Genomic DNA, 15,089 nt, shown 5'->3' on the forward strand with positions numbered 1-15,089 from the left:
ATAGGTGTTTCACATAAGTTCAAGCTAGAGGAGTCCCTACAGGACTGCCGGCCCACACAGCCCACAGTGTTGAAAACAGAGCAGCTTCCTTGGGCTTGGAGGAAAGCAGGGCAGCTTCCTTCTGCCCCACGGGCTGTGGCCACCTGAGGACAGGACAGGGCACATACCTGATTGCTCGGTCCTTCAACTGCCCCCCACTCAGAAGAGTTCAGCATGGAATTAAGCCAGCGGGCTGACATCCATCCTCTTCGGCCCTGTGAGTAATGCAGGGGCTTCACATGTCTCCCAGCCCTGCCCAGCTCACAGACCCACCGCTGGCAGCCAGCTCAGTGAATCATCTGAAACTTTTATTACACCGATTTGGTTTACAATCTTTGTACTTTGATATTTCCAACAAAAAAGGCAACATTGTGATATACTGTTTGTACATATATAGAGAGACAGACAGAGCTAGATCATATTGACAGAGTTGAAAAGTAAAAACTGTTTCCCAGTGTTCACAAAAGAATTTGTTCGCCACATACCCGCTTCTGCCTTGCTCCGTCTGATGGACACAGACACTCGCAGTGCTGCTGGCTGCCAGCCCCTGGCCAACAAGACCTTTACCCGCGCCATGTCACACCCTTATAGATCAGAAAGGATGGAGTGCGAGGCTGTCCCCCGCAGCAGTGGCTGCGTGAGGGGTACTGACAGGGCTCAGCCCTGAGCCCTCACAGGTCTGTGTAGCTCCCTTCCCAACTATTCACAGATGCTCCAGAGGCTACATCCAAAAGAAATCCTAACCAGCTACAGCAGCTGTGAACCCTCCCCACCCTGGCGTCTCCCACTACTTACTTCCCATCCTCGAGACCGAGGTATTGAATAGATTTATTTGTTTTTATTTGCATTTACAAAATACTTCCACTGAATGACACACCTGAATGAGATGAGAACTCGTGTTCAGAAACAGCAGAAAAGACCCAGATCAGCATCAGGCTGATGAAGGAACAGCTCCAGCAACAAGGGTGGGGTGGGGGCTTAATGAAGGTGGCCTGGTCCTGGGCAAGCCTGCCTGTAGCTCAGAGTACAGGGCTGCATTGGGTCAGCCAGCTGTGCAATGAAAGCTCGTGCTGGGAGGGCAGCGATGAGATCGCTCAGACATGCTAGCAGACACATGAGAAGGAATTGGCCGCCAGAACCAGTGAGGAACAGGGATGGAAAGAAAAGGACTTGGGAAAATGTATCATCACCAGAACAACTGTTGACTTGCGTTCCAGGATACTCATGGCTCCTCTTCCTGCAAATGGCCTGAGCACCCTCCAAACCCACTCCTGGGCTGCCACGCAGGAGCATCTGGACAGGTAGCTGCTGCCTGGAGAACCCTTTGCTTTCCCTCTCAGCAATCTCTTGGCCAAAAAGCAAAGCCCAAACCAAGCAGCCTGCACCACTCACCCACACCCAAGACCAACAGTTCACTATCCACCAGTTTGCAAGGATTGAAACTATTTCAAATACTATACACATTGGTTAAAATGAAAGCCCTGACAGCAACAACAGATTGTCTGAGTGTGAATGCTCACATTGTTGGTGGGCCACTTGACAGCTTCAGGTCCAGTTACCATGGTGTGGGACTGCCTTGCAGAGTGGTAACTAGCAGGTCACTCTGTGCTGGGTAGTGCATGTGCCAGCACAGGACCAGTACAGACCCCCTAGCTCTCCCATGAGATCCATCCCCAAGGAGTACTAAGGGGCTTTGAGGAGGGGGGATCAGCTGTGGGACTCCGTCTGGAGGAGGGAATGACCTCTGGCGTCTTGCTTGGGAGCTGGTCTTCCCTCCCACTGCCATCCACTGATGCAGCGCAAGCAGCACTCAGCAGCAGAGGGACCCCAGCTGAGCTGGGAGGAACACCCCTGCCTGTGGGTCTGTCCCAGAGAGATGGTGGGAGACGGGGGGGTGGTCAGGAAGTAAAGGAGGGGGTATGACACAAGGGCTTGCACTTGAACTACACCAGTGGGTGCCCCATCGGGCTGGAGCAGGGGTGCCCGGCTGGCTCCCTCCTGCAGCAGATGGCAAACCCTGCTTCCACTACTCCGAGCGCAGGAGCCCGTGGCTGGCTTCCCAAGCCTGGCGGCTTCTGCTCACAGTGACCCAGGCATCAATTTTCAAGGTGTCATGCTGGCATATGTCATAAACAGGACAGCAGGTTGACTTTGAGCACTGACTGGGGGTGGAGGAGCAGCCTGCCACAAGGATGGACAGAGGCTGTGCATGGAAACAGTCGCTGCGTTCAGCCTCCCTTTGCTCCCATGGAGCTGGATTTGTCCACGCTGAGCTTCTGTCCCTGCCTGATGGGTACCTGCTGGCCCTCTGCACAGACAGCCCAGGTGCTGATGGCTAGGGTTCAGCAGCAGGGGGGAAAATGAGGGGGACAGTGCGCTGTCCCCAAGACAGCACAGTAGAGCTGTCTCCGGGCTGGGTGAGGGCTTGGGCTGGGGCAGGCTTGGAGCATTTCCAGGTTGCCTCTTATAGGGGCAAATGGTGAAACTGGATTGGAGAGTAAATGGCACATTTGTAAAACACAGCACCAAGCACTACTGGCCTGAAACATGCATGGTGCAGGCCATGGCCCTGCACCCCAGACAACTGAGGCAAGCTCTCCTGATCGCTGGGGACCCACTGCTTTATCCTGTCAGCACCTACACCACCCATGGGTGCAGCAGCCTCCCTCCAAACTCCCTCACTAGCTAGCCCTGGCTGGGGCCACACACTGCCCTGCTGACAGGGCATTTTTGGCTAACCTGGACCATGTCCTGCTTCTTCCTTCGGTAGCAGTGAAGAGGGATGAAGCCTGAGCTCATGCAGCTGTGAGGCTGGGGAGCAGCACAGAGCCAAGCCTTGCATCAGCTTCCCTAGGCGAAGGGGATGGCTCAGAAATGAAGCGTTCCTCCTCCCTACAGGCTATGCCTGAAATAGCCAAGCCTGTCAGATCTCTATCCCTGGCTGTGATGGATTAGCCTCTCCAAGGCACAAGGCAATTTATTCATTAGTGACATTTACACCTTGTGGCTGCATTAGCCACTGCGGTTTGGTGACACGTGCTCAAGCTGTCAGTGCTGGACTTAGAGGAAACATCACTGCCCTGACAATGCAGCAAGGCTTGGCCTGGGCACCTCAGCTTGGAAATATCTCCTGACTGTCTCCTCAGACAGAGCATGCACAGCTTGCTTTGAATGTCCACTTTGTTCCCCAGCTTCTCCATCAAGTGCCCTGGTCCCTGTTTCCCCCCCAACCCTCCCTGCCTCACAGCACCACTGCTCCAGCACAGCAGCCTCTTGCCCTGTCTTGTCTTCTGTCTCCCATAAAAACCATTGCATCTGCAAAGTCTTTTACAGCTGTTCTCCTACAGCCCCTCCTGTCCACATTTCTTGCTCAGCATTCACATGCTATTCTGCCCTCCTCAGCCAGCTCCTCCATCAGCTGCGTCTTGTTCAGCAAAGCTGCCCTCAGTCCCAGTGGAAAAGCACGGAGCCACGTCTGGAGATTCCCCTAGCAGACACGCTGCTTTCACTGTGACCCTGTCCCCTGGTCCCACACTGCCACAACAGCTGACCTGCCTCTCCTCCCCAGGGACAAGCACCAGGGCTCTGCAGATCAGGACCACCAAAATGTTAAGGCCTTCTGTTTTCTAATTTCAGTCTGTTGAACTTACCCTGCCTACAAAGGCTCAGAGAAGCGCTGTGAAATTCTCTGAGAAAGCATAAAGTGATGCAGAAGTGAGGCCAGGACATGCTGCAATGCTCTGCAGGCTGTGCTGTCTCTCTACCAAGCAAGCACGAGGCATGCCAGGGCAGGGAGCATTGCTGGAAGGCTGTGCACGGGCAAACCAGCAGGTTGTAGTGAGGTCTGGCCACCAGCACGCCTGAGGTCATCATGTGTCTGCTGGCATTCCACGGCCAGCCCACAGCACCTAGCAGGGAGTGGACCGAAATGATGCGAATGCACGGCCTAGGAGTTCAGGGGAGGGGGGTGCTTTCGCTAGCTCAGAGGAATGACAGTTTGCACATCAGGTTTGGGGAGGGTGAGAAGAGCTGGAGAGTACTGGCCAGGGAGCAGATCCAGCAGCTCTCCCGTTTCAGGCAGCCAGCAAGAGATTAGCTTGTTCTCAAACACAGCTTGCTCCATGCTTTTATCCCTGCTCCCTGCCACTCGCTGCAGCAAATATGACACTTCACACCATCTCCTCACAAAAACCAGGTCAGGAGTTTCATCTCACGGGGAACAAGCAATGCTCTGTCACCCTGCAAAGCCCCTTGCTGCAAGGACAGATGAGCGAGACCGAACCAAAGCCACAAACACACCAACCCTCTGAGGGGCCACGGGTCCCAGCCACGCACACAAGCACACAGAAGCCCGCCCTGACACACACACATATGTGGGTGTACGGCCAGGACACACCTCCCAGGGCAGAGGAAGACTTTAACCTCCATCCTCCGTTCCTGATCAGCCTACCCCACTGCAAAGCCAAAGGGCCACTATCCCAATCTTCCTTCAGCATTTCTTCTCCACCAGCACTTCACATTTCTAACAGAGCTGGCTGAAGTGGAGTGTTTAAACCCACTTCATCATCAAAACTTAATTTTTTTTAAGCAAGGAACAGCAACCTGAAACACTTCTCACAACTGTTAAGGCCTTTTAGTCTCATTTCAGTTTGAGAAAGTCCTTGGCATTTCCAAAGTGAAATCCTATTATTTTGGGTTCTCTATGTCACCACTTTTTCCCCAGCTGGCTGAACAGTGCTGTGCATGCTGCTTCGTCAGATGCACCGTTATTTTCATTCCGCTCTGCTCGGCCCCCGGGGACAGGCTCTCCCTGGGAGGGCAGGTGCTGCACAAACAGACCCCACCAGCTTCTGGCTGGGTTGAGCAAGAGGTGACGGCTGCTTTCAGCTGATCCTCTCTCTGCATTTGCTTCTGGAGACATATAGACTCAGGCTTGGGTTTTTCCAAACATTTTCACCCTGACCGGTTCAGGGACTGCCACCCAAAGTCCGAATTCATGGCACAGCAGCTGATGGTGCTGCTAATGGACATTGGGACCATGGGACTGATACAAAATACTAAGTTATCTCACCACATTCTAGCTAGGCTTTTTCTTTCACTAATGTGAGTAGCTAAGATCGCAGAAGCAGCTTGGGCTGATGGAGTGTGAAAGAACCTCATGTGTCTGTGTGTGAAGTTACTTTGCTCTACAAAATCCGTGAAATTATAATCACAGTAGGTGATGCATCCGTTCCCAAAGTTCAAAGGACTGGGGAGGGTTCAGGATGGGCACCAATTTCTCACAAGCTTCATTTCCCCAAATGAAGTTTACGAAAATCAAATGAACGAACAAAAAGCCCAACAAAAACAGTCTTCCTCGGGAGCAGGGGAGGAATAAAACCCACTTAGCTTTCCAGCAGCCACTGTGCTTATTCTCAGTGCTGGATGGCCATGTTGCACATTGTAATGGGCTCCTGAAAACTCGGCAGCTTCTGGAAGTGTTGCATAGGTGGACGATGTACCTGTTAGTAGAGCCTGTTTACGAGCTGCAGGAAGAGGAGCTTGCTGAACTCCACAAAGAAACTGTCCCTCCCCCAAGACAGACAGACGAGGTGAGGAAGGAAGGAAGAAGGGGAGCCCATGAGGCCATCGGTCTTGCAGCTTCAGTTTTGTCCTTGGGACATCTTTTCCCTTGTGTGTGGAAAGGCTATGGTCCTGTGGGAGAAGGCTCCTCTCCCAGTGCAGTGGAGGTCAATTTGCTTGTTAGCTTGCTTTTGAGGGAGTTGATGAGATCGCATCCATGGGCATAACATTTCCCTCGGCAGAGCAGCTGTGATGGAGGCAGTAGAGCAGAACAATTCAACCCACTGCTTGCAGAGACAGTAGATATTCAACATTCATTCATGTTGGCCAAATCCCAACATGAACTCTATGCATCAAGGCAACACTGTGACAGATCAATTTGTCTGGTCTCAAGGACAGACCACACTGAGGAGTTGCTAAGCCAAGCTCACATTGGTATAGTACCACTGGCTTCAATAAAATTACACTAGGAATGAACATAGCCCATTAATTTCTACCTGAAATGTGACTAAGCCCCTTTCCCCTTTTTGCAGAATGCCCACAGGTAAAAGAGCCCTAGGCACGCTCAGCCCCAAGTCCCCACTGGGCTCCCAGGTCCTATGAACGAGCCTTTGGTCCCCATGCATACCTGGCTCGGTGGAGACTCTAGGCCCACGTGCATCACAGGAGGCAGCAGAGCTAACGCTTAAACCATGTCCCTTTTCTGAGATTATCTGGATCCAGATCATATTCATACAGACCTTATTCTAACCACCGAGTATGAATGAAACATGATTAGAAGCACGTATCACAAATTGAGACTTATAGCTCTTTGGTAACACAACTTCTTGGTGGTAGTGTAGTATTTCAGACCCATGTCCTACAGCTACTGCAGCAGAGTAGGAGCACATTGCAGCAAAGTTGTACCCTGCTAAAAGTAAGGCAGCACCCTGGTAATACTAGACAGCAGTACTGAAGCTGTGGTTGGAAAGGCTGGAAGGAGAGCTTAAAAGGTATTGTTCTTCCCACAGGCTAATCATCAGGCACTGTTTAACCAACATCGGATGCTACCTAACTTTCTTAAGCTTTCACTTAATAAACCTCTTCCTGCAGTCTCCTCCCCATGGGCATCCATCAGAGTTACTAAACAGCTCTGCAGCCTCTTGAGTGGAGAGACAATAAAGGGGGCAGGGACATGCTGGGTCTGTAACATGTGCATTTTATGGGGAGCAGAAAGGGAAGGGGGTGTGCTTGTTTGACATCAGAAGAACAGCAGCTTCCCCAGCACTAATCCTTGTGACTCTGGAAGGCTTGGCCTTGGCCATAAACTGAGATTCCCTCTTCCTGTCCTAACAAATATCCCCACGGTTGCTCAGCCCAAAAGCCCTCTCTGAAATCTCCCTCCTTGGTGTGGTCTGCATCACACACAGTGGGCTCAAGAAGTACCACCAGGCTGGTTGGTGTCACTGCCTGGTTCTGCGCAAGCAAAGTGCTAGGCACTATCTGGGAAGCTTCCACTGTGTGCTGGAAGATGGATAAATGGGTGGTGATGTGCCCTGAAGATCATCTAATCCAGAGCTTCTCAAATGCTCATTCTCTCTCCTTCTCTAGTTCAGGAAAGCTGGAGAGCTTTTAAGTACCTGGCAAGCATACTGGCAGCAAAAGGAAACACCAAATAGCTCAAACTTATTGCCCAGCCTTGCAGCAGTAAGGACTAGCTCTCTTCTAGGGATGTATTAGTGCCATGAAGGGCCAGGAAGAGGAGCTGGCAGTGTTCCTGCCTCACTCATCCCGGTATGTGAGGAAAGCCTGCTGACAAGTGCAATGCTGAGCCTGGCTCTTGGCCCATGGAAAGCTGCAATGGGTGAATGACGTATGGAAAAAACCAAAGCCGTCTGACTGCGGAGATCCTCTACTTATTGCCCCCTCATACTGACAAGCACCTGGCTTTCACCTTCCCAGAGGGTGATGCAGGCTGTCCTGCTTTCCTTGCTTTCCAGCAGCTGTGTACTTCACTTACTTTGAAGAGATCTTCTGCACCAGAAATGAGGACACAGCCACCCTGACAGACCAAGGTATTGCTTATGCCTTTGGCCCTCTCCTCTTGCCCAGACCAGGCTCAGAGCAGGAAGGACAGACTCGCTACACAGGAAAAACTTCTGCACGACCATGCAAGCCAGGGTTTGCCCAGTGAGATCCTGGGGGAAAGAAGACCCTGGGACTGGTGAAGGAAAGGCTGCAGAGACCAGATAACACCTGCTTGTGTCGAGAAGGCCATGGGGAAAAGGAGCTGAGCCAATTAGACTCACCAGTCAATGAAGGAGAAGTAATGGGATTAAGATACAGCAGGGAGGATTCAGGTTAGATATAAGGGAGCAGGCTATCATGAGAGGAGCAGGCTGGGCCATCGAATGAGCTGCCAAAGGAATTGTCATCACCAACACAGACACGGCAGAGAGCAGACACAAGTCTGCAGGAAGAGCAGATGCCCGACTGCTGCTCAGCCGGGAGCTGTAGCGGGTGGATGTCTGTGTGCTGAGGAGATGGGACCACTCCATCACGGAGAGGCTGTGTGCCAGAACAGGGACAGACAGTCTCTGGATGTCTGTGCTGATAGCCTGAGCTACAAGAAGAACTAAATCAGCTGCCCTTTGCCCAGGGCCCTAGGGTCCCTCACCAACACTTAGGAGGAAACCTATACACGCACACCCTTTCTGCCGGCTGTGTCCCATGCCGGGAGTGGGAAGGGAGAGCCCAGTTCTCTGCTATGAACTTCCCTGCCTGGCTAGACATGCTGTCCTGCTGTTGCAGGCAGGGAGGAGAGGGGAGCACAACCCCAGTTTTAGTCTGTCCTCTTCAGTTCCACCACTTCTCTGCCAAGTCACCAGGCAGCTCCTGTCCCTCCTGCTCAGCCCTGCTGCCCTTCCATGCCCAAGTGTGCCATCCCCCTTTCCTGAGCCTAAGAGAGGGCAGGAAGGTCTCCAGCCTGGTGAGAATGGAGTAAGATAGACTGGGGGGGGGGGGCAGCTCCACCAGGTGCAGTGGGGTAGCAGGGCCAGGAATATGAAGAAAGGATCTCCAAGAAATCCTGGCACGCAGTGGGGAGCACTAACTAGAGACGTCCCACTTCTCCAGGGTGCTGTGGGTCTGGTACAGCCACAGACCGTGGCACTGGGACTACATCTGGGACTCAGCTGCCGCTGGCACTATGTGCATGGGGAAGGTGTTCAGCAACAGGGAGACTCTGCACAGATCCTGCTGGCCAGAGCAGCAGCCGTGGCTCAAAGATACATCTGTCCACCTGGACAGACCACCTCCAGAATAAGATTTCATGGGTGAAAATGGGGCTGGAGGAACAAGTTGAGGCAATCTCATGAAAAGGCCCAGAAAGAGCCAAGAACAAAGTGCCTGAAAGCAGAACTCTACTGCAGGTGCTAAAGGACAGGGGCACAGAGACCCCACTAATCTGTCTCTACTGTGAGGACTGTCTTTGCCCCAGGGAACTAAAAGGCCTGCCAAATCTTAGATAAATCCATCTGTCCAAGGCACCTTGAAGGCTGGAGACAGAAAGACGAGCCATCACAGCCTAATTTCAGCAATGTGTATGAGATTTCAAAGAGAACATGTTGAGAAGGACAAATGGACACATTCCTCACTGTTGCAGCTCCACTGACTGAACATCTCCTGATTCACTGGGACATACAAGTACATACTATTATCTCCCCAGAGTCACAAGGATGCTCAGCATTGGCCTTGGCTTACATTAGGCCCTTGGAGAGAGCAGCACAAGCGCACAGCAAGCCAAATATCATCACTAAGCAAGGAAATCCCAGGTCAGCCAAGGGGGCTGTAGCTGCTGTCACCCAGTCTGAATCTGTGCCAGTAATAATGAGAACAAAACACAGAGAGGGATTTGCCCAAACTGGAGACCTTGTGCTTCCCTGTTCTCAAAGCAACCCTCTTATTTAAGCCAACATCTAGGTCTGGTAGTGAGAGTAAGGGCAGATTACAAGACAGAATCATAACAGAGTGGGATTTTCAGGGCCTTTATTCAAACAACCATTGTTTGGAGTCTAGCATGTGAGATCCAGGAGGGCAAGATGACCTGAAGGGCAAGAGATGCTGACCAGGAAGACACAAAGAGCAGAAGGACAGACAAAAGCCAAGTGAAGCCTTACAATGCCCAAAGGCCCTGGCCACTCCAGGCTTGCCAGCAAGAGATGATTTTCAAAAGCAGACTGATGTGGTGGAAGGGTGCACTTGCAGCCTCCCCAAGACCTGGGAGATGAAGCAGTACAGCAGCATGACTACAGAAACAGACACTTCATTAACAGTTGGCAGGAGGAAGACAGGCTGGACTAAATGCCTCACTGTTTGCTGTTACATCTTGCCCTTCTGCAATGGATGTGGAAGCAGACACCAAGCTCGAAAGCCCAGGTGCTAATGGATTGCTCTTGTCACCCAAGACCTACTGCTCTCAGCTGTTGTTTGCCCCAGCTGATGACGGAAGCGTGGTGAGGCTGAGGAGCAGTAGTCTGAAGAAATCGCTGGCTGATTTGGCATGCACTCCCCCAAAGAGCTGACTGAAAAGGAGACAGATTTTCTGAGAACAGGGACACGAGGGATCCAGGGATGTGTTGACAGAAAAGGAAAATCTGGGTGCTTGCATGCTGCAGCCACTGAGACAGCTTCAGTGACATGAAGGCTCCTTGCCCAACATCACTGAGACTCTTTCCAGCAGGATAGAAGGGGCAGCACAAACCTCAGAGCAGGCCAGCCTGTCCTGACAAGAGTGAGGCAGAGGAACACAGGGGCTAATGGGCTGCACAGAAGCTACCTCACTTCTCACGGCCTGACACCTCTCTGCAAAAACCTCTGTAGCGCAAAATGCTCAGTTTTAAGCAGATTTCCCTCTAACGTATCCCCAGCCTCTGTTATGCACAGCATCCCTCAGAGCAGATGCCTCCATGTCTCCCACCTGTATGTCCTGCACCCACAGTGGGGCCCCACAGAAAGGGAATCCCTTTGCTCCTCATTTCCCCAGCCCAGGTTCCCGACGCTCCAGCGTGCTTTTTTGCATTTCTCCCTCCCAGCCCCTCAGAGCTCTCTGCCAAAACCAGGCTGCCAGGAGCCTGCAGCTCAGAGTCTGCAGCCAGAGCCCATATCCTTATCTTATGCAAAAATCACTCTTACAAGACGCACGCTAACCTGATGCTCTATTATCAATAGGTGAACTGCAACTGAACCTACCAGAGCCTTCCCTGATGCTTGTATGAACTGATTAGGACTCACTTCAAAGGTAGGAAGGGACCCCAGCCACTTGACACAGCACCTATTACCACGATGCCTGTCTCAGTGCCATCCTCTCCCCCTTCCCCAGCTCACCCGGGGCCTCCCATTTTCTCTTTCCAGCTGAGTGTTCCTCCAGCAAGCAGATCAGTAGTGCCACAGATCTCTGCTCCATCTGGGTTTGAACATTCATCCCTTCCCCACTGCTGCCTGTCTGCTATAATCCCAAACAGAAAGCCCTTTACCTAGGGGATGCTGACTCTGAGAGCTGGCGTGCCAAAGCTTCCTAAGGAGCCGAGCCTGGGATCCTCTGGAGGTGGTGCCATTCCCAGCAGTGAGAACAGAGTAACAGTCGGAGCGTGGTCTAAAAAAAAACAGTGGGGAGGGTGGGGAACAGTTGGGGGGAAGGGGAAGAGCTGGATTTGTGGCTTTCAGCCTTTGCTCTAACCTGCCGCTCAGCTCCACATGCCTGGATGCCCCAGACCTTTAGGCACAGGCAGTTACATGCTGCTCCCAAGGGGCCCGTTCCCCTCCACCCTGCGAGGGGTCTCGCTCCAGCATGGGCAGCGGGGTGGGCAGAGGTGCGGCAGGGTGCTTTCTGGTGGCTGCTGGTTCTTCAGAGCACAAGCCAGCCTGGAGCCAGGACTGGGAGCCAAAGCCCTCCCCTTCCTGCATCAGGCCTGTCTCTTCATTCCCTACTTTGGATCTTGATGCCATGAATTATGGTTTTGGGGTTGGTTTGGCTGGGAGGGTGGGTTTTTTTGCATGTGGTGGTCGGTCTAGAGTTCTGTGCCATGTCAGGGGGAGCATCAGCACTCACCCCTCTGGGAGGTCAGAGCCCCGGCGAGGGGAGCTTTCGCTGGCTGCCAGAGCGAGATGCCATGTCCGCTCCATCCTGATGTCCTCCTAGGCCATCTCCCTCCCCTGTGCTCCTCTCCCCAAATCCTGCACTGGCTCGGGCCAGGCAACAGACAACGAGATCTCACCGCCCTCTGCTTTCACAGTGAGGTCTCCACGCAGGACCCGTTGCGATGGAGGTGACGGTGATCGTGGTTCAGGCAGCCTTCGTTGCGGTGCACGATGAGGATGGGGAAGTAGAGGGCGTCCTGGTAAGGAGGGGGGTCCTCCTCCTCCACAGTCACCTGGCTGGAGAGGCGAGTCTGCTCCGTGGGGCAGCTCTGCTCGTTCAGGCTCCCGCTCCGGCTCTGCCAGAGGCAGCTGCGTCGCGAGCCGTACAGGCGGCCCAGGGAGAAACGGCTGCTGCTGAAGGGGATCCTGGGGCTGCCGTTGCAGATGCTCAGGGCACTGCGGGAGAAGATGGAGGAGCTGCTTATAGTCCTGTGGCACCGCTCGCAGTTCTGCCGGTAGCCCCCGTACCGGCAAGCAGAGTAGCTAGTGCAGCCAGAGAGCCCCACCAAGTCCATCAGGACTGCTTCCGAGTAGCTGGGCACCAGTTGCTGGTTGGATCGGATGTGCCACTCCAGCTCGGTGCTGTCCACCGTGTTGACACGGGGCATCCTCCGGCAGAATGAACGCTCCTCGGCCGGTGTCACCGCCACATAGTCGAACCCAAAGAGTTTCTCCACGTGGTAATGGACATAAGAGGTGCGGTATTCATTTAGCACCCGCAGGGGCCAGGATAGGGTCAGCAGAGCCGCCACCCAGAAGACATAGTGGGATACATACCAAGGCAGGTTGTCTGGGTCAGAAAAGGCCACCATGTATTCTTTGAAGTCCACGTTTTTGAGGTGCATCCCCTCCCTGGCCTCCATGTAGTCATCTAGGCCCTCATTCTCCGTAAAAAAGCGGGCCCGCTGGGTCAAGTAGGAGTTCTCTGACTCCACATTGGCAAAGCTGAAACACTTGGTGAAGCGGAGCCGCGTGGCCGGGTAGCTCTCCAAGTCGATGAGGTCCTTGGAGATGTCCTTAACTCCACAATTGGAATAATCAAACTCGGCCTCTGCCACATGGGTGTTGACCCGCTCGTGGTACACTTGCGTGGTGGTGTAGGCATCCCCATTGCGGTAGCGGGTAACCTGCCGGGTCCTGCGGACGTAATGGTAGCTGATGGCCTTCCACCAGATGCAGGGAGTTGCCTGCTGCATCCGCTGCACACGCTCGTGCACGCTCTCCACGTCCACTTTGTACTGCAGCTCGTTGCGGGTGTAGCAGTGCCAGCACTCCACCAGGTACACCACGTAGAGCATCACCAGGAAGGCCAAGGGGATGTAGACATAGCCGTTGGAACAGGGACTGTCGTGGTACATCATGGACTTGCCCTTGTAAGCGCTGTCAAAGGTCAGCCGGGTCACCTTGGTGACGTGGCACCAGGTCATGGCTCCCATGCAGCCGTACATGAGGAGGGACAGCAGCAGACATTTCCAGTGGGACTCTCGGCACAGGGACTTGCTGAGAGACTGCTTCACTGGCCGCTGCTGCTCCGGGGGACCGGGAAGAAGGGGAGAGAAAACAAGAGAGGAGTCAGTAGGGTGCAGCAGCAGGGGGAGAGGGAGCAGGCAACACAGTGCCACGGTGGCACCTGTAGCTCCACGAATGTGGACAAAATAGCAGACACTGTGGGGCTCCTAGCCTCAGCAGGCAGGCCGGAGGCCAGGATCGCCCCCAGGATGACAGTTCTGCAGTGTGGGCAGCCGTCACCCCCCCTTCCCTCTGTGGTGCTCTGCCCCTCCGTGGGAGATGGCCAGAGGACAGCTGGATGTGGAGGAGAGCATCAGGCGGCAACTCTGCCAGCCTGCACCCTGAGCATGCTCCTTCTTCAGTGGGGAGTAACCCCCACCACTGCCGCATCCCGGACAGGGCTATTGAAGCACAGCAAGATGGAGGCTGGGGGATCTATGTCACATATCTCGGCTCCTGCACCAATCCCACCAGTGCAGCCAACTCTAACTGATGGGTTGTCCCAGCTGAACACCTCACCACACCTCTCACTGCTCGCACACAAGTCTCTCCCCCTTTCCCGGTCATGACCAACAGCAACATTCAAGTTTAGAATCATAGAATCATTTAGGCTGGAAAAGACCTTTAAGGTCATCAAGTCCAACCATTAACCTAGCACTGCCAAGTCCACCACTAAACCATGTTCCTAAGTGCCACATCGACATGTCTTTTGAATACCTCCAGGGATGGTGACTCAAGCACTTCCCTGGGCAGTCTGTTCTAATGCTTGACAACCCTTTCAGTGAAGAAATTTTTCATAATATTCAATCTAAACCTCCCCTGGTGCAACTTGAGGCCACTTCCTCTTGTCCTATTGCTTGTTACTTGGGAGAGGAGACTGACACCCACCTTGTTACAACCTCCTTTCAGGTAGTTTCAGGTAAAGAGTAATAAGATCTCCCCTGAGCTTCCTTTTCTCCAGGCTAAACAACCCCAGTTCCCTCAGCCACTCCTCATAAGACTTGTGCTCTAGACTCTTCACCAGCTCCGTTGTTCTTCTTTGGACACACTCCAGCCCCTCAATGTCTTTCTTGTAGTGAGAGGACCAAAACTGAACACAGTAATAGAGGTGTGGCCTCACCAGTGCCGAGTACAGGGATAAGATCGCTTCCCTAGTCCTGCTGGCCACACTATTTCTGATACAAGCCAGGATGCCAAGAAGGCCACCTGGGCACACTGCCAGCTCATATTCAGCTGGCTGTCAACCAACACCCCCAGGTCCTTTTCTGCCAGGCAGCTTTCCAGCCACTCTTCCCCAAGCCTGTAGCGTTGCATGGAGCTGTTGTGACTCAAGTCCAGGAGGTGGCACTTGGCCTTGTTGAACCTCATACAACTGGCCTTGGACCATCAATCCAGCCTGTCCAGATCCCTCTGTAGGGCCTTCCTTCCCTCAAGCAGATCAACACTCCTGTCCAACTTAGTGTCTTCTGCAAACTTACTGAGGGTGCACTCCATCCCCTTGTCCAGATCATTGAGAAAGATACTAAACAGAACTGGTCCCAGTACTGAGCCCTGGGGAACAGCACTTGTGACCGGCCACCAACTGGATTTAACTCCATTGACCACAACTCTTTGGGCCTGGCCATCCAGCCAGTTCTTTACCCAGCAAAGAAGCCATGAGCAGCCAGTTTCTCCAGAAGAATGCTGTGGGGAATGGTATTCAAGGCTTTACTAAAGTCTAGGTAGACAACATCCACAGCCTTTCCCTCATCCACTGAGTGGGTCACCTTGTCATAGAAGATCAGGTTAGTCAAGCAGGACCT

The 15,089-nt window shown here is 53.2% G+C and overlaps 1 protein-coding gene across 5 annotated transcripts in view; it reads right to left on the minus strand.

Annotated features, from left to right (window-relative positions):
• Window positions 1-326: 326 nt before the first annotated feature.
• Window positions 327-15,089, minus strand: part of TMEM151B (transmembrane protein 151B) — a 30,466-nt gene continuing 15,703 nt past the window's right edge. For 3 of the 5 annotated variants that reach the window (XM_074818152.1, XM_074818154.1, XM_074818153.1), the window contains one exon: window positions 327-13,304. In XM_074818152.1, the coding sequence (XP_074674253.1) occupies window positions 11,868-13,304 (1,437 nt within the window). In that variant the 3' untranslated portion in view covers window positions 327-11,867. The remainder of the gene's footprint in view (window positions 13,305-15,089) is intronic. The other 2 variants (XR_012622449.1, XR_012622448.1) reach the window with 2 other exon arrangements.

Source organism: Strix aluco, chromosome 3 (genome assembly GCF_031877795.1).
Source record: "Strix aluco isolate bStrAlu1 chromosome 3, bStrAlu1.hap1, whole genome shotgun sequence".
Taxonomy (NCBI): Eukaryota; Metazoa; Chordata; class Aves; order Strigiformes; family Strigidae; genus Strix; species Strix aluco.